Source organism: Xenopus laevis, chromosome 6L (assembly GCF_017654675.1).
Source record: "Xenopus laevis strain J_2021 chromosome 6L, Xenopus_laevis_v10.1, whole genome shotgun sequence".
Lineage (NCBI taxonomy): Eukaryota > Metazoa > Chordata > Amphibia > Anura > Pipidae > Xenopus > Xenopus laevis.
In genome coordinates, this window is record NC_054381.1 from 58,936,256 (window position 1) to 58,956,011 (window position 19,756).

Here is a 19,756-nt window from a genome sequence, read left to right on the forward strand (position 1 = left end):
GCACTTGGAGCACTTCGTTTTCCGAAGTCGCCCAAATTTCCTTTTGAGGCAACTTCGGAAAACGAAGTGCTCTGCGTGCCTTCCCGCCGGTGGGAAGGCAGTTCAGGGATATTAGTCGCCCCAAAAAAGAGGAGATTTGTCGCCCGGCGACTAATCTCCCCGAAGTGCAGCGTGTCTCTGCCCTAAATGTGCAGGTATAGGATCTGTTATATGGAAATCCATTATCTAGAAAGTTCTGAATTACAGGATGGCCATCCCCCATAGACTCCATTTTAATCAAATAATTCAATTTAGTTAAATGTATTTCCTTTTTCTCTCTAATAATAACCCAGCACCTTGTAATTGATCCTAACTAAGATATAATTAAACTTTATTGGAGGAAGAATTATCCTATTGGGTTTATTTAATGTTTATAAGGAAACATTCCTTATCCAGTATACTCCAGGTCCTGAACATTCTGTATACAAGGAACCATACCTGTGCTTAACTATACAGGTGACCTTGCTTATGCAGTTTCATTTAGAATTTTCGGATATTACTTTATATTCATCAGGCATCCATATAAATATCATTATTTATTGCCATATGTTTATAAGATGCAAAATGAATATTTTAAGTATGGTTCATAGGGCAGGAATAGTAATAATGGGAAGACCCACTGTTTATGTTACACTGCAGGATATATACTGTTCTATTGGAGATCACTGTTTAGATTCTATTATTTCATTGAATGACTAGCTTTCATCCCAAATAAGTATGGTCAACAAGTGCTAAAATTCAATATATAATCCCAGACTCTATGACCAGTTCATGCCGTGTTCCTCAAAAAGAGAAATGAACTAGAATGTGATTACAGCTCCCTTGGGTTACTTATTTCATGTAAGAGAAGATCCACATATCATGGTACCCACATTTGACAGCTTGTCAGTTTGCTAGTCTTGCTCAGCATGGGAGTTGGTATTTGAAATGAAAAATGAGTGGAGTCAAAGAAGAATCCTGTAACTGCTCTCATTCTTGCTTGATACTACCACGTAATGCAAAACTCTCCTTTTGCCACCAATGTACAGTATGTCTATGGGAAAGTTGCAGCTGCCAGAGGACTGGATTTTTCAATGCATTGTCCTTTTGGTTGTGTATATAGTAAATAAATAGTCTTTTATATAAGCAGGTATTTATAGGGAAGCAAATCCTCCATAACACTGTCCCACTGTGCCTCTTAGCTCGAGAAAGTGCTGTACTTTTCACATTATGCAACAAAGTAGATGCAACTGGATCCTGTATAAGAACACATTTCTTTGTGTATAGCATTTTAAAGTACACCATTTTGCCCTTTGTTGTCCCAGTGTATATGGCCATGCATATATGTAATGCATATCGTCACACCTATTTCATTGTTGTATTGGGGCACTTTCTTCTGCCTGAGTAGTTGCAATATATAGTTAAAAGTTTAAAATCATCATTTTCTCTGAAGATATGAACACTCAGCTTATTGTCTCATTTTACTGCCCACAAAATGGAAGTGAAACAAAATGTGCTTATCTGTGTGTATTAGTGCAGGCATTCTGTTCCAAAGGCAATATGGCAAATGCAAGAGCATAACCATCTATAAAGAGAAATGTAATCTTGTGTTACTGAAGGGACTCAGTGAGTATTATATTGAAGCATTTTAAGAGCCCCTCAGGCAGCAGAGGGGTTAAAGAGGTTGCAAAGTCTCTTTATTAAAAATGGGAATTGAGACACTTAGATTCAAAGATGAACAGATGGTTGAATTTAAAAAGACATGTAATAATTACTAACAATTTAACCTGCAATAGGAAAAGCGTTTCATTTTAAATCCCACATCCATTCCATATGCTAGCTGGCTCTTCCAGAACAACGTGCATTCTGCTGCAGGATATATTTTACAAACGGAAACAGAACAGCAGTGCATTCATTTTGCTTAATCAGATAATATGCATAATTATATATAGCCCTAGCTAATCATGCCAGTCAACTGTGAGATTTGAAGTATCAGTGTTCTAATGCCATAGGTGCTATGTTTATGGGTAACAATGGATGTTGCCTAACTTAAAGGGTTAGTAACAGAATCAAAATTTGTTTGAGTTCTAACAACCCATCGCAACCAATCAACAGCAATTACTGGTCTACTGTTTCAAAGCAAATATGTCACTGGTTACTTTGGTTTAATGGACCTGGACACAAGTTTGCAACTGTTATTAAATTGCACCAGTTATTATTCTTGCATTTCTTGAAATTTTTATTTTTTTCTGCTGCAAAAAATGGTAATTGTGCATTCCAAATTGCCGTCTTCAAATTGAAAAACTTTCAGTAAAAATAGGTGATTTAAGACTGCACTTGAATCAATATAAAAACCAATACCACATATCAACTGAAGAGGTGAAAATAGCCCCAAAGCAAAAATGTTATCACAGAATGCATTGATCTAGACAAATAGAAACAGGCAACCTGTTCCCAGCAGTTTGAATGTTGCATGCCATAAACCCTTTGCCTTTCACTGTTTAAATTGATCAGTGAATCTCATAAATTGTATAATTTGAATTTTAATTGCTGCATGTGTTTGCACTTTAATAAATGGGCAAAATGGCAATATGTCCTGTGCCCTTGTGTTGTAGCCTTTAATAAACACAACCACAGCGCTGTTTTGCTATTGAGAAGTGCTCTCCTCATTCTTTAATTTGATGTCCTGTGCCCACATCAGACCTTTTACTTCTAATAAATTTTAGGTATGCCTCAGAAATGGCAGACCATTCATTTGAATCAGTTAATAAAGAGATCTTTTTTATACAGGTTTTTGAACTTGTACCATTTTTAAGTTCCACCACTTGCTAAATACCAGGTTCTCTCTGTGATCTGACATGTACCATCTCAAAAAAAAATGCTTTGCAAAGGGAAATGAGGGTATTGGATCTTAAAAAGAGGACACAGAGAGCTGTAAATAAGGTAGCATTTATGTGTATTGCCCTTAGAGCAGTGGTCCCCAACCAGTAGCTCGCGAGCAACATGTTGCTCTCCAACCCCTTGGATGTTGCTCTCAGGGTCCTGAAAGCAGGTGCTTATTTTTGAATTTCAAGCTTGAAAGCAAGTTTTAATTGCATAAAAACTAAGTATAGTGCCAAGTAGAGCCCCTTGTTGGCTGCCTGTCAACATAGGGGCTACCAAATAGCCAATCACAGCCCTTATTTGGCACCCTAAGGGACATTTTCATGTTTGTGTTGCTCCCCAACTCTTTTTACATTTGAATGTGGCTCGCAGGTAAAAAAGGTTGGGGACCACTGCCTTAGAGAGAGTGAGATCCTCAGTTGAAGGTTCCAGTTTTGCTGTAGAAACCTATACATTTAAATGGACCAAACTAGAATAAGAATTAAAGCTAAACTATCACAAAATGATACATCTAGGGTCAGATTTACTAAGGTTCTATTTGTTTTTTCCAAGAAAATTCAAGTTTTCGAGTTGTGTTTTTTGGTCAAAGCGAACACTTTTCGGATTAAAAAAAACTTGAATCGAACGCATGACTCGAACTTGCAGAATTGAGTTTTTTACTTTTGAATTTTTCTTAAATAAGATACCATTCGAGTTCATTCAAGGTAAAAAGAAAAAAACTCGAACTTTGATAAATAACCCCCTTAATATGCTTTTATCCCATGATAGAACGTACTGTAACTTTATAAATGAGGCAGTACCATTTGTTAAATAATTACCTTACTATTATTCCCTTTTCAGCAATCCAAAGGTTTCTTATTTCCATGAGATCAAGCTTACATTGAATGTTCACGATAATTCCTCTTTAAGTAAGATGAACACGTGCTACCTTAAGTGCTTCTGTTTGAGTTAAATTTACAGTTGGTAAAACTTAATTATTTCAAATCAGATAGCATGGTCACATGGTAAAATTTGAATTCTTGTCAAATTAGCAGTTTCCCAGGTGTTTTTCGAAAGAAATATATAAACAGCATCTGCTATGTGATGCATTCAGAAGACAACATTTCCAAAGTGACAGTGACTTGTGAACTTGCGAGCACACTCTGTGGCTTCATGTGAAACAGTATAATATTCCAAAAAAAGTCCTATATTGTAGTTATGCCTTCTTTAATCTTTTGTTTGTTGCTAATGTAATGATATTCAACACTGAACCCTTTCATTACCTGGGCATTTTGCCAGTAAATGTGCAGTGCAGTATATCTCAAATTGGGACCCCCTACTGTGCCTGCATCATAATACTTTATATTGCTTCCACACAACCCTGAGAGTTTGGGATTGACCCCCTTACATTTTTTTGATAAGGTGCTTTAGGGCAAGGCCAGACTTGGCGTTTTTACGTTGCGTTTTTAAAAAAGAACAGCCAGGCGTAAATACGCCACTGAAACCACATGTGGCCGTCAACATGTGTTTTTCATCACGTAGGATTCTTTTCCCAACATGCACTTTTCATTGTTCTCATTAAATTTGGACGCCATATTTAAAATACGATGCGTATTTACATAAAGTGTGGTTTCAAACGTGCAGATCCCATAGAGTCTATCGACTTGGTAGTTTCTTGACGTATTGGCGTTTCTGCTTAAAAACGCCAATACTGACGTCCTGTAGCGGATTTCAGCTTGCAAGTGCCCTGTGTGAATTGCCATAGTGGGGTTTCCATTAGTCTCAGTGGTAGTGCAGTTGATGCGTATTTACGCCTGACTGTTCTTTTTTAAAAAGGCAACGTAAAAACACTGCAAAAACGCCGATCAGGTGCCCCATTCTGGCACAAAAACAATATTCTGGCATGATGCAAAGCTTGCCTTAATAACAGTGTTAATAAAATGGCTGCTGCCTACTTGCTGTGATTGTGAATTCCAAGATGAAAAAAAACCAAGATTTAAATAATTTTTAAGGTGAAAGTGAAGTTTACTTTGCTTGACTAACATCATAAAATTGGATTTGGAATTATTTCTTAATGTGACAGATCCCCTTTAATCCCTCACACCGTTTGTTTTTCTTTACAGACTAAAACTTTCACCGAGTCTGCTGTGCTAAATATATTCTTGGAAAATACAGGTATTGGAACTGTTATGTAAATGCTTAGGGTTTTCCGGATAAGGGGTCTTTCTGTAATTTGGATCTCCATACTGTACCTTGTCTACTAAAAAATAATTCAAACATTAGTTAAAGCCACTTACATTGTTTGCCACCTATAAGGATTAATTATATCTTAGTTGGATTGATGTACTGTGTCGTTGTTACAGAGAAAATGGAAATTGTCTTTCAAATTTGAATTATTTAATAAAAATGGAGTCTATGGAGGATAGCCTGATTTTTGATCAGCCCTAGGAAAGTCTTAAAAATCAAGTTAAAATTATTCTTGGATAAAATATTACATTTTACCAATGGCATAACTAAAGAGGAAGCAGACCAGCAGACATGGGGGGCACTGATCATGGGGTGCTCTTCCACTATAGTTGTAAAGAATCCCTACCCAGCCAATTGAGCGGGGACTCAAGTGTTGGCCCCACTGGTGGGGGGGGAAGCACACACTAATTACACCACTGCACTTTACAGTAAAAGAAGTTATGAAACTACAGACTAAAAAAATATTGTAGGGTACATACACTTACATCAGTGGCACACTATTTACATTCTAACATGCACAAAATTGTGTCAAAAAACACATATCTTCTTTGGCTGGCATTGATACAGAGCAGCTGCCATTTGCACCCTTTTTCCAGCCCTTTCCAGTTTACTCTCCAGAAAACCTTAGTCATAAAGCTTTCTGGATAAGGTAAGGAAATGTGTACAATACAATTAACAAGAGCCGGAGAATTAAGTTGGGGATGAGGAAGAACTAGAGAGATTGAATTGGGTTGGTACCAGGGGAAATATATAAGATTTTATAAATACCTAGAACATAGCTACTGTTGTATGTGGAAAATTTACAGTCATTTTATGGCCTCTCCCTAGAACCAGAGAAAACGTAGCATAAGTGACCCCGCTTTTGATTTGTTGCTTAAAGGACTACATAAATTGAGGAAAACGAGTGTGATTTTATTTTATATTCATTACCGGTATCTTAGTTACCATTCAATAATTCAACATTACCATGAAGAATGAGTTCAGATTAATGAATCTATTAAAATATAATGTTATTTCACAAAAGTATTACATCTGTTAACAGCTGCATTGAATTGCTTACTTTAGGCATCATATTTTATAGGGGCCATTTACTATGACCTGGACAGAAGTGTAAAGAGCACTAAGGTGCACAAACATGCCTTTTCCCACCCATCCCTTATTAATACAGCCACCACTTCTTTATTTAATTGTGTACATTTCAAGTTCATAAGCAAGGTGGAAACACTGCTCCCACATTTATAGAATGTCATCAGAATTCTGTCATCAGTGATATCACCACAATTTAGAAGTTAACCTACTTCATTGAGGGTTGCAAAGTGCTATGCCAAATAAAGGAAAATTAAATTGGAATTTCACTGTTGAAAATTGCATGCTGGAGTTGAAAGTAACAATAGATCTCCTAAGAGTATGGTGTTGCATTTAAGCAAGAAATTTGCAAGCTGCCCTCCAGGTGAGATGTTATAGTATTTGTTGTTCGGCAATTATTGTAGTTGGAGAGGTTTACTATGGCAAATTAGCCATTTTGTCTGCAGATAAAATGCGCCACTGTCATCAGTCCTTGTTATATTAAAGGGAAGATCCCTAAGTAGTGCACATACAGCAATGAAAGGCAGACCTCTGTGGGAAAAACTTCAAAGCCGGAGAGGTCTGTCTGTTATTGCTCCGTATGCATCAGCTATGGTGCTTTCATATTTGCTTTTATCCTAAGCGATAACAGGTAGATAGAGGCGTCTTGACCACCACTGGTTTTGCCTAGAAAACAGCAACAAAGCCCTATAAGCACTGTATATCCACACAATGCGGATCTCAGTCTGTGGAGAAACACAGGCGAAGAATCCTCTCCTCTGCTGCTACTCTGCCTGCTGTTCTTTCTGCACCCGGAAGTATTGCCTCTGCTTGAGTGCAGGCAGATGCAGCAGATTTCAGCAGTGAAACGTGAGATATTGCATTTCATGCTGAAATCCGCAACGGCTGTCTACAACCAAGCAGAGACAATGTTTCCGGGTACAGGCGAAGTAGCAGCAGGGGAGTGGATTATCTCTGCAGTCTGAGATCCACATAGTGTGGCACTAGCCTAAAAATGAATGGGAGGCAGCACAGGCAGTTTAGGTAATTTCTCTGCTAAAATACAAGATGGTTTCTCCATAGGCATGTGCTGTGAGTCCAAAGCAGAATACTAATAGCAGCATAGATACTTGGATCAGACAGACAGCTGATTCCTTCAAGGAGAGGTATCAAGTAGCCGTTATCTTGTTACCTACACATTGTTAGGTGAGGCAAAACTGACAAGGCTCTGTTCACATCAGATACAGGTATAGGTGCTCCTGAAATTGATTTGCAGGACAGCTGTAAAGAAAACTGCGGCTTATCAAAGCACAATTCATGAGACTAAAGGAATGCTGGGAAAAATGTCTCAATTTTAAAGTTAAATATATAAAAAAAATTTGCTCTTTTTAAAATATGCTTTTCAGTGCAAGGTTATTTGTAAAGAGCTTTATTAATTGATGTGTTATGAAAAACGGCACATTTTATACTTGTCCAAGCTATCTCTTGCACCACCCTGGATAATTGCATTCACAGTTTAGTATTTCATCAGAGTTTAATATACTCGTGCACCAAGCTTATATTGGTATACAAGTAAACCAGATGGGGGATTTTCAAAAAGAGGAGTACCAGAACAGGGTTGAAGGTCAGTGATTTTAACAAACAAATTGGTACCCTTGAGTGCTAATTAGTATTTCTGCACTCCTCTAAGTTTCCCTGAGCAGACAAACTCAATAAAAGAGACATTTATACCTTAATAGCTTTCTGCTACCCCTGTAATGGTGTTATGTTTTTGTTGTTGTTGCAAATCAGTTTTGCTCAGAGAGATTTACTATTTAATTTGTTTAAATTTAAATGAATGATAGACACATGTATTGGGGCTACCTATAAACAAACTAACTAACCTCAGCTCAGTTTTGCCTGGGAACCTGCTAGCGAGCCAGCAGATGATTTTCTGGCTTGTAGCTACCGAATAATTAAACACAGTTATTGTTGACATTAAAATAGTTGTGATGTTATCTTCAGAAAATTTAAACAAACCCAATTCAGAAAATGTTAACAAACTCAATGTACAGTAGCAGTGGGTTTTGTATCTTTTTTAGGATAAAGTGGTGAAAGAAAGTGAGACTGTTTTAGAGCAATGACATATGCCCATATTACAATAATTTCTTTCAAATGATGGGCATTTAAAATTCTTAACATGTTACTATCCAGAGGCTGATAATAAGTTCCTGCCACACTGTAGTATAGTGATGGGCAGAGGGTGGAGCTTCCTCTTCCCCTGCTACTCCAGGAAGGAGTGGATGATAATAGGAGCCTGGAGCTTAGACCTCAGTAAAGGGAAAGCCCCAAGGGTGGTAAGGCCCTTGATGAAGTCAGGGATACAGGGACCCCATGAATGAGGTGTAGTAAGGACAAGGTAGCTCTCTGTAAAGCACTTTCTAGGAATGTGAGGCAGATAGAACTAGTGCGCAAGAGCAGCCTGGCTCCAACTTGGAGGGATAATAAGGGGGTAGCTCTCCCCTCCCTGTAGTATAGGGATCACCGAATAATAGGCATTTAGGTTATGTGATTTCCCTGATCCAAAATGTGGGGATCTAGGTCACGGAACAGAGATCCTGAGGGTGCATCTATCCATGTGGTACGCTGTCTCCACAGGGATGTCACAAGGTGCTGGCTCTGAAATGCTGTGATGTTACCTGACATGTAATGTAAATACCTCAGAGGATTGTGAGTATCAAAACCCTGATTTGCGCTTTAAAGGAACAGTTCACTGTAAAAATAAAAACTGGGTACAAAGATAGGCTATGCAAAATGAAAAATGTTTCTAATATAGTTAGTTAGCCAAAAATGCAATCTATAAAGGCTGGAGTGAGCTGATGTCTAACAAAACAGAAACCTACTTCCTGCTTTTCAGCTCTCTAACTCTGAGTTAGTCAGCAACTTGAAGGAGGGCCACATAGGACATTAGTGCAGTGAGTTTGAAATTGATTTTAACATGCAGCTCAGATTAAAAAGCAACAGTTATGACCCATATGCCCCCCTCAAGTCACTGATTGGTTACAGACTGGTAACCAATCAGTGGAAACCAAGAGAGCTGCAAACAGGAAGTTGGGTTCTGGCTATTATGTTAGACATCCAGTAATTCCAGCGTTTATACATTACATTTTTGGCTAACTAACTATATTAGAAACATGCTTTATTTTGCACAGCATATCTATTTACCCAGTTTTTATTTTTACACTGAACAATTCAGAGAATAAAGCCTGTTGATATTTGTTTTGTTCAAGAACCTTCTGGTGTCCGATTATTTTATTGCGTCACGCAGCACAAGTGAGGAGTAGTAGCACAACACCATTCCTTCACACTTTCATGTAGCAAAGGCCCATTCTGTGGAGAGAGGGTCAAATGTAACCGGTGCTCTGTCATGAGGGAGAGGTGAAGGGGATGTGTGTCATTCTTCTCGTGCAAGGTAAAAAGAGGTGAGGCCCCCCTCTTGCCATGTATTATCGCATTGCAGTTACATCTCCGCATTACACTGGTGATATCAGTGGTTATACATAAATGAAATGAATGAATAAGAGTCCAACAATTCAGTCTACCAAATTATTCATCAAATTGTCTGTTGTCCATGGAATAACTTGCCAGAGGTTTTGTGAAGTTTTATTGAATAAAAGCAAATGGGTGTGGGCAATCAAATACTCTAGTATAGAGGGCATAGGTTTCCGGTTTCATTAAAAGTGCCCATACACAGGTTGATATTGCCTTACAACTACTTTATGTATGTGGTCAAAATTATACTTTTTTCTGGCCTTTGCTGGGGCCTGCTCCTACATTGCACCCCTTGCTCAGATATCAAAGGTCAAATCTATCATATAACCATTATATTCTTCTTAGCTATAAATCCCAAACATGAAATGTTAATGCTAAGCTCTGGATCTTTGCGTATGTAGGGACCCATACAGTTAAATGTGCCCCTACGGCTTTAATTTCTTTCACTTCCTCATCTCTCTAGTTGCTGGGCAGATTCCCATGTAACTAGAGGTAATCTGCATAGTTATATTATTGGCCAGGAGGTGCTGTGACCATGTCCAGTCACACCCTGGTATAGTGTGAGAGAAGGGGCGGATCTTCCTCTTTGGCTGCTAGATGCTGATCCAGCTGGGTGTGCCCAGGGGAGGCTGGGTACAGCAAGGCCCAGAAAAGCCATGTGCCTAGAGGGAACGGGTCCTCTAGTGTCTAAGTTGGGGAGCAGGGACCCCTTGAAGGAGGCTAGTAATTGGCAGGGATATATCTGTAAAAGACTCTCTAGGAGAGTGTGATAGAGAGTACAGATAGCAAGAACAGCTTGGCTCCAACTAGGAGGGATAGCAAGGAGGTAGCTCTCCTCTCAGGCAAGACTGGCATGCAGATAGGGACACAGCCTAATAGGGATTAGGTCTAGTGAGTTCCCTGATCTCCTTTGTGAGGATCCAGGTCGAGGTGCTGAGATCCTGAGGGTGCCTCTATCCAGGTTAATGCTATTGCCTCAGGGAGTTCCACTGTGCTGTATCTGGAGGAAAGTCCCTGGCATCTACCTTGGAAGCACTGTGTGAGCAGGTGTGCCTGTATATTCTGCATCTACCTCTGTCAGCTCTGTGTGAGTGGGGTATGCCTATATACTGCCAATGCCTCTATACCGCTGTAAGTAAACAAGTGGATTATTTGTCTTGGACAAATAAAAGTTATTTTGTTATATTGCAAGAACCTCCTGGTGCCCATTTTTTCCTGTTTTGTTGCACAGTAGCACTATACCATTCCTGAAATCTTCCATTCAATTAAGGCCCTAGCCTGCAGTGTTTGAGTCACATGTAACCCATGCACTAACAACTAGCTGGACATTAGCTCCTTTGGATCTGCATTGCCCAAATTAGCCTTACACTTATATAGCCCTTTTCTGCTACTGCATGAGATCTAGCATGCATTTATTTGCGCTGCAGTAGTCATGTGTCTCCACTATATGGGAGAGCAGGTACACACAGGTTTTCCGTGCCCTGAGAAGAGCATGTTTTGCTCTTCAGAGCCCTGACAAGGACCCCCTTTCCTTCCAAACCCTAAAGAGAGTGCGCTTTTCTGCAACTGGGGTTCCCTACTAACTTTCCCACATAGAAACTCTGGGAGCATGCACACTTTGCTTGTACTTTGCTGTTTCTCTCTCCCAGCAGCACTTCCTCTCTCCCTCTTCCTTCCTGTCAGCTCACAGAGGGTGGGGATCCTCCCCCTCTTTGCACAACAGAGGGTGGGGCTCCTCCCCCTCCTTGCACAGAAACAATACAGAGGAGAGACAAGTGTACACAGCTCTCCTACACTTATAAAAGTTTGCTACGTGAAAACACTGTAACCGAAATGAAGAACCTAATAACCACAAGCTAGCACAAAGGAAATTTTGATATCAACAGTTATTAAGACAATTAGATTGCTAAAACATTTAGCTTCCTGGAGACTAGTTTTATTTACCATGATAAAGTAAATATGAACCAATAAGAGCAATTATATGTATTTGATATGGCATGCTAAGTAATAAAAGAGATTGTAATGGTCAGCTTGAGAGAGATCGAGCTACCAAATGCTATTCTGTGCTTGAATAAACTTCCTTCTCTGATTGAAACTTTGGTCAAGGGCGTTGGCTGAGTTATTGAGAAAAGACTTATCACTGTGGTCAGGACCCAACAGATTCCGCAGATATCAACAAGTCAGAGAATCAGGTCAACCAATGTATAAAGTTAACAAAGGATCTAATATTAAAGTGATACTAAAAATTTGAGGCTCTTCCTATTGACTTAGCCAGCTCTCTTGTGCTGTGTGGGTTAATTACATTTTTTTTTCTTGATGATATCAGATTATTATAATGGTTAACATAACATATACCCTCAAATGTAATAAAAGGCAGTAAATACTACGGGTTGCTATGGGTTACTGCCTGGCTTCCATACTTTCTCTCCAGTGAGACACCTGCTCTCATTTTAGGGGACTTCAACATCCCCATTGACAACTCTGCTTCTGCTGCCACCTCTAAACTTCTCTCTCTAACAGCTTCTTTTGGTCTCTCCCAGTGGACCGACTTACCTACCCACATCGAGGGTCATGCTGTTGACCTTATATTCTGCCACTCATGCTGCCCATAAAATTAATTAATTCGGGACACTGCTCTTTCATGGTTTACATCTTATCTGTCTGACCGTTCCTTTAAAGTTTCCTTCTCTAACTCTACTTCTACTACTTTCCCACTCTCTGTTGGAGTTCCTCAAGGCTCTGTTCTTGGCCCCCTGCTGTTCTCGCTCTATACAACTTCACTAGGAAAACTCATTCAGTCATTTGGACTTCAGTATCACCTTTATGCTGATGACACCCAACTCTACTTGTCTACTCCTGATCTTTCTAATTCTGTCCTTTCCCAAGTCACAGACTGTCTTTCTGCTCTCTCCTCCTGGATGTCACAGCGCCACCTGAAACTGAACCTTTCTAAAACAGAACTCATTATATTTCCTCCAAGATCTTCCCCTGTCCCTCAGATATCACTCACCGTAAACAACACCACCTTTCATTCCACTACACAGACACGCTGCCTAGGAGTCATCTTAGACTCTCATCTGTCTTTTTCACCACACATTCAAACACTTGCAAAATCTTGCCGTATTCAACTGCGCAACATTGCTAGAATACGACCCTATCTCAGTTCAGAATCAACTAAAACACTGATTCAGTCTCTCATCATCTCCCGCCTTGATTACTGCAACTTACTCCTCACAGGTATTCCAACAAGTCACCTTTCACAACTCCAATCTGTTCTAAACGCGGCCGCTAGACTCATTCATCTAGCTCGCCGCTCAACATCAGCTGCTCCCATATGTATGTCCCTTCACTGGCTTCCAATCTCTTCTAGAATCAAATTCAAATTACTTACACTCACATTCAAGGCCCTTAATAATGAAACCCCTCCCTATATTTCATCTCTAATCTCCAAATACACTCCTTCACGAAACCTACGCTCTGCTTCTGATCTTCGCCTCACTTCTCCTCTGGTCACTTCTGCCCATTCTCGTCTACAAGACTTCTCTCGGGCTTCTGCTTTTCTCTGGAACTCTCTGCCACAAGCTGTCAGACTTTCTCCTTCCTTCCAAACTTTCAAGCGCTCCTTAAAGACCCATCTGTTTAAAGAGGCTTATTCAATGTAGCTTAATTAATCATTGCTGTATCAAAAATGACAAAGTGTTTATACAATCCTAATGTCTCAATTGTACCCTAAAGTTTTAGTTTGTAAACCCTATTGTACTCTGTAATCCTTGTCTGTTATCCACCATGTATTCCCTGTTTGCTATAACTGCAGTAAAGCACTGCGTATCTTGACAGCGCTATATAAATAAATGATGATAAATGATGATGATGAGCAAACTTAGTGCGTTTTATTATTTGACACTATAGGGCAGATTTACTAAAGGGCGAAGTGGCAGACACTAGTAAAATTTAATCAGTAATATGATCCACAGGGACTTCACCAGTTTACTAACAGGCGTAGTAGTAAAAGAACCATCGATAGAGTAGTTTCTCGCCCTATTGCCAGACAAGTTTTTGCTCAGGCGAATGAACGTTACTCCGCAAATTCAATAAAGTTTGAATTTTATAGAACCTTACCCCTTTCGCCAGAGTTTCCTTCACCACCTTAGACCTGGCAAACTGATAAGATGAAGTTTCATCCTCCTTAATCTTATGTCAGTGACATCATATCCTGTATGCTGGAAAGTTACAAAAGTTTTAAAAAACGCTGGCGTTTCTTCATAATTTAAAGCTGGATTGCCTTCAAAAGTCCTAACTATTAAAGAACATTTTTTTTTCCATTTTAGGGGAATGCCACATTTGTTTCAGGGTGGGCTCATGTCTAGGGTAATAGAGGATCTCTTTTGTCTTTATTTTGCTTCCTTGGACATTTGTAATAAAAAGCGGCCAATTCAAGCATTTGCACCATCTGCAATAAAAACGTCTATAAGACCTATATGTACCAGCCCTATTCAAGTTGACCTAAGCCTAAGTGTACTAACGAAGTTTTGATAGGCAGAATTGACACTTGTCAATTAACACTAGTCTTTAGTGAATTTGCCCCTATTAAAGCAGTTCGTTTTTTTTTGGAAAGAAGTATTAATATAATATACAAATGGTGTTATGTTACAACCAAGCTTAACAACATCCCAGGGATGACAAAAAAGCTTTGTTGGAGAGGCTGTGGAGCTGAGGGTCCTTAAAAACATATATGCTGGGGATTTTCCTTACCAACTACTTTATTTAATTTACCTTACCAACTGCTTTATTTCAGCAAATTATAAGCAAAATAATTCCCCCAAATCCAGCTGAAGTCCTTCTGAACATAACCGTGCCTTCAACTAAGACTAATGTCTGATCCTATATATATTAAATTCTCCAAAAGTACAAATAACAAGGAAATGGAAAGCACCCCCAATCCTTCAAAAACAGAACTAATAAATATTGCCAACCACACATCAAAGATGGAATACCTTATGGTGAGAGCTAAAGATACTATCTACCAGTACTACAAAAGATGGTCATCTTGAATCAGAACTCCATTCTGACACAAACAACAAACAAGTGACACTCCATGCTGTACCATAAAACAATGCAATACAGTCCCATATAAAATGGAAGCGCTCTGTCATGACACATACACAAAACATAGCGTAATATTATAATATAATGTTATATAATATAATTTTTGGGGAAAAAAAGTTAATAAAAATGAATAATAGTGGATAATGATCACTTTTGCTGGAGGGCCATACAGATTGGTACAGTTTGGCAACTAATGCAAATACTGTATTTATGATGCTAGACAGACAGACAGACAGATTATAGATAGATAGATAGATAGATAGATAGATAGATAATGTGTAAGTAAACACAGAGACGGATAAATATCAGTTTCAGAGCTATTTAAGGAAATATGATTTTGTCAGCTCACAGTATGGACATCCATAAAGTTCAGTTCGTAGCCCAATTTGTCCTTCTTCATTCCAATCCAAAGGAACTATGCGTACATAACGGGCAGTTACTGGATGCTGCAAGTCATGACGAACAACAGTGTCTGAATTAACATTTCCAGGGAATGCCTGTTGGTAAAATAAATAGTTTGAGACATTAATAAAGTACATCTATTGACTGAAATTACTGAACATGTAATATTGCATACTGAGTACACTGCAATGCAGTTTTAAGATAATCACAAAAATGTAATTCAAATTAATAACCCCTATTTTTTTAATATTGACTTCATATAAAAAGGTGGTTCTCTGCTTCTTGACATAATGTATTCTATTCATATAAAAAAGGTAGCAGTTAACATACAGTAACATCATATAAGCCATCATATGGTGTAACTATAGAGGAAGCAGAGCCCAGCCCTAATTACTATAGTATAGGTGTATAAAGTCCCCCCCTCGCCAATTTGCAAAATGAAAAAAAAATGTATGTGCTTCAAATTGCTTTTGCAAATTGCATTTTTTTTGGGCGTGCAACATTTTTTACTCCCATTGAAGTCTATGTTGCGTCATTTTCTATGCAAAACTTGGCAAACATTTGGCTCTTCACTACTAATAACATCTTCAAATAGTTCAAGGGACCTCTGCCATTGACTTCTACATGAACTCGGCAGGTTGTAGGTGGAGAATAGTAGAATTAGAACTTGCGAGTTTTGACCAAAAAATAATTAGGAAAATTCGAATTTACCATTTGAACCATAGGAAATCTGCCCCTAAGCAATTGTTTTATTCAGTGTTAATTATAAAATATTAATAAAAATATTAATACAATTAATAAAAAAAGCAACCCTTGCATAGTTAACTACAAGTATCAATGCCTTAATAATTACAAATTAGTGATTTATTCACTATACTAATGCTATAAATCCCAATTTGGGAAAAGGGGAGCTCCTGAGTAGAACTGAATGTTCAATCTGGATTTTGTAGGGCCGAAACTAGTGGAAGGCAGAAATGGCACCTGCCTAGAATGCACCGGGGGGGGGGGGGGCACAAGGTATGTACCTCTTCTGTCTGTCTACCTGGGCCTTGGATGAGGGAAATGAAGGTCTTTTGTATTAGCACAATTTGTTCCTCCCCAGCACCCCACTGCATATATATATATATATATATATATATATATATATATATATATATATATATATATATATATATATATATATATATATATATATGAAACAGGAGATAGAAGATGAGACAAACAGACTGAGACAGGGCTAATTAGCTTGTATAATTACTCTACACTGACTAAACTAAATAACAAATATTTCCATCTGTTTATCTCTTTTCCTCTCCTTTTTGCAAATATGCACATTATTTGTCATTATATTGAAAGTTAAAGGCCTTCATACAAAGCAACAGAATATAATAAACATAATAAATAAATAAAATAATAAATAAACATCATAATAATACATCATTAATTTATCCTGTGAGAGATATAGTTTTAAAGGTCACATGTTAACAAGGTAAAATGTTGTTAAATGTGATAAACTATAGTACAGGTATAGGACCCGTTATCCGAAAACCTGTTATCTAGAAAGCTCCAAATTACAGAAAGGCCGTTTCCCATAGACTCCATTTATCCAAATAATCCAAATTTTGAAAAATGATTTCCTTTTTCTCTGTAATAATAAAACAGTACCAATGAATTCTTAAGCAACATATAGTTTACATCAAATTAATCTTACCAAACTGGAATATATATTTAAGTAAATACTGCCCTTTCACATCTCTTGCCTTGAATTATCATTTTATGATATTCCCTGTCCTAACTCAGAGATCACCTGACCAGAAATACTGCAGCTCTAACTGTAACAGGAAGAAGTGTGGGAGCAAAATACATACTGTAACTCTGTCTGTTAATTGGCTCATGTGACCTAACATGTATGGTTTGTTTGTGTGCACCGTGAATCCTACGATCCGGGGGGGGGCTTATTTTTAAAATGCCAATTTTCTATTTATGATTACCCAATGGCACATTTTACTAAAACAAGTACATTATTATGAAAATGGTTTATTTACATGAAGCAGGGTTTTAAACATGAGCTGTTTTATTCAATATATTTTTAAAGAGACCTACATTGTTCTGGGGGTATAGTTGTCCTTTAAAATCTGATTTCTTGACCATTCTCCCAATTCCCCAGTTATTATAATTAATTGCTACACTGTTGCAGATCAAACAAAACAGTACATATTCATATTATCTAATACAACAATTGAAATCAATAATGTCTATACACAGAGTAGGACACCAGTAGAACACAGTTAGATTTGTATGCTTGCGGGCATCATATTTAAACCAAAGAATATGGACAGAGTCAAACATATGGAGTGAATGCAGAATGTAACTTTCAGCAAGCTGTTGTATGTGAATGTGTTTTTATTGATGTGAATCTTATGCCACTAGGTGATTGTAAAATATTGGATACCAAATACAGGGGACTCATTTCTTCATAACCAATGAATTTATTTGAAAGCAGCTGTATTTTTCTAAGAAAGAAAAAGATCTCAATGTACTCCAGTATGTGCAACCAAAGAGATTATTTGCATGATGTGCTTGTGGGTGCAAAGCAATATATTTGCTAGAGGAAGCCGCATATAACTGTACACAGTAAAGGAACGATAACGTCAGCACTCAGAATTCATTTTGTTCAAACCACACCAAATATATTCTTTTAATGGTTTGGCATCTATTATGCAGAAATCCATAATCCAGAAACCTCCAAAATGCCAGAATACCATCTAATATGCAAATGATTCATATTCTTAATTACTTCAAAATTACAAAACATTTTATCTTTCTATTTAGAAATAGAAATAAAGGACATTTATCCAGTTATTAGACTGCTAATGACATTGTACACAGATCTAACATACTATTTGACTTGTTTTTAAAGATTTAAACATGGAGATTGAACCTATGAATTTTGTGGCTCCACACCTGCGACTTGGATCCAGCAAGACGGGCGCTCGGGATGTGATGAACCATGTTTTCTTCAAAGTATGTTCAAATTATAGTTTTTTTTGCATCTTAGCTACAAATAGTGAAAAGCATAGATTCATTATTATTATGATTTTCCCAAGTTCTATGTTAAAAATCATAATGAAATGGTAATGTATAAAACTGTCTAGTAACCCATAGCCACTATGGTAGGTATCAGTAGGTTGCTGGTGACAACTTGAAAGCAAACACCAGGTACGTTGCTATGAGTTACTAGCTGCAAATTTTGCACCTTTATAATATTATACCAGTTTATAGGCTTGCATAACACTTCCTGATCTGAGATTAATATTGTTTGTACTGATTATATTAATCTTACTGATGCTATGTTTCAATCAACTATCTTTCTAAAGCAATATTATATGCTACTCAAGGTTGTATTTATGTGAATCATACACACATCTGACCCTAGCCTAAGGTTTTACGAGTATTTTGCCAGTTCCATTTATTAATACTTAATTTAATCATGTTCTTTTTATTAAAAATAACAATAGTACTTTCACCTGTTTTGCAGGATATAGACTGGACAGCCATGTTGGAAGGAAAAGTGGATCCCCCATTTGTGCCTACCCAACAACAAGAAGACCTGGTCAGTCAGGGTGCAAGAAAAACCCCAGAACTTTCACCAGCCTACATTAAAATGTGTCACCATATATACAGGAAGCAAATGAAGACTTTAAATAGACTGCAGCTGACTGGCCTTGAAACTTAAACAGCTGCAAAAAATAAAAATAATTAAAAATATGAACGACTCTGCATTCTCTTTTGATTTAGGCACAATTAAGCAAATAATAGTTTTGAGACAAAATAAGATTAAATGTGTCTTTTAAATAAGCCAGTAATATATGTTTGGCAGGAGTAGGGTCAGAAATATAGAATTTGGACCTCACTAGAGGGAACCACTCACATATCAATGGACCAGTAACATTACAAAGTAAAGTGATTGAATTAGGCATAAGAAAACCTATTCCCTAGTAATATCAGGTAGTTTATCACAAATACATGCAAGAATGTTGGCATGTATTCTATTTCACAGTCTTTTGTATGAGGAAAAAAAGCCATACACGTAAATGTCATTACAGGTATCGGATATATTTTCCAGAATGCTCTGGACCTGGGGTTTTCCGGATAAGATGTTTTTCCATAATCTGGATCTCCATACTTTAGTCTGCTAAAATAATTATTTAAATATTAAATAAACCCAATAGGACTGTTTTGCCCCCAATAAGGATTAATGATTAGTTAGTTGGTTTAATATTACAGTACAAAGTACTGGTTTAATATTACATTACAAAGTATTGATTTAATAGTACAGAAAATTATTTGATTATTATGAATAGTTAAAAAAATTTCGCCCTGTTTCGCTGCAAAAATGACGCCCATAGACCTGCATGGTGTCATGCGGCGAATTTTTGCCTAAACGAAATGGGTCAAATTCGCCCATCCCTAATTATGAAATCTATGTCTTCCATTCAAAAACAGTAATTTGGCAGGTTTTAGG

The 19,756-nt window shown here is 37.7% G+C and overlaps 1 protein-coding gene across 1 annotated transcript in view; it reads right to left on the reverse strand.

The window, feature by feature from the left end:
* Positions 1-19,756, reverse strand: part of LOC108718976 (contactin-associated protein-like 2) — a 1,054,026-nt gene that overhangs the window by 496,070 nt on the left and 538,200 nt on the right. The window contains exon 4 of the mRNA XM_041566089.1: positions 15,179-15,326. Coding sequence (XP_041422023.1) covers positions 15,179-15,326 — 148 coding nt within the window. The remainder of the gene's footprint in view (positions 1-15,178; positions 15,327-19,756) is intronic.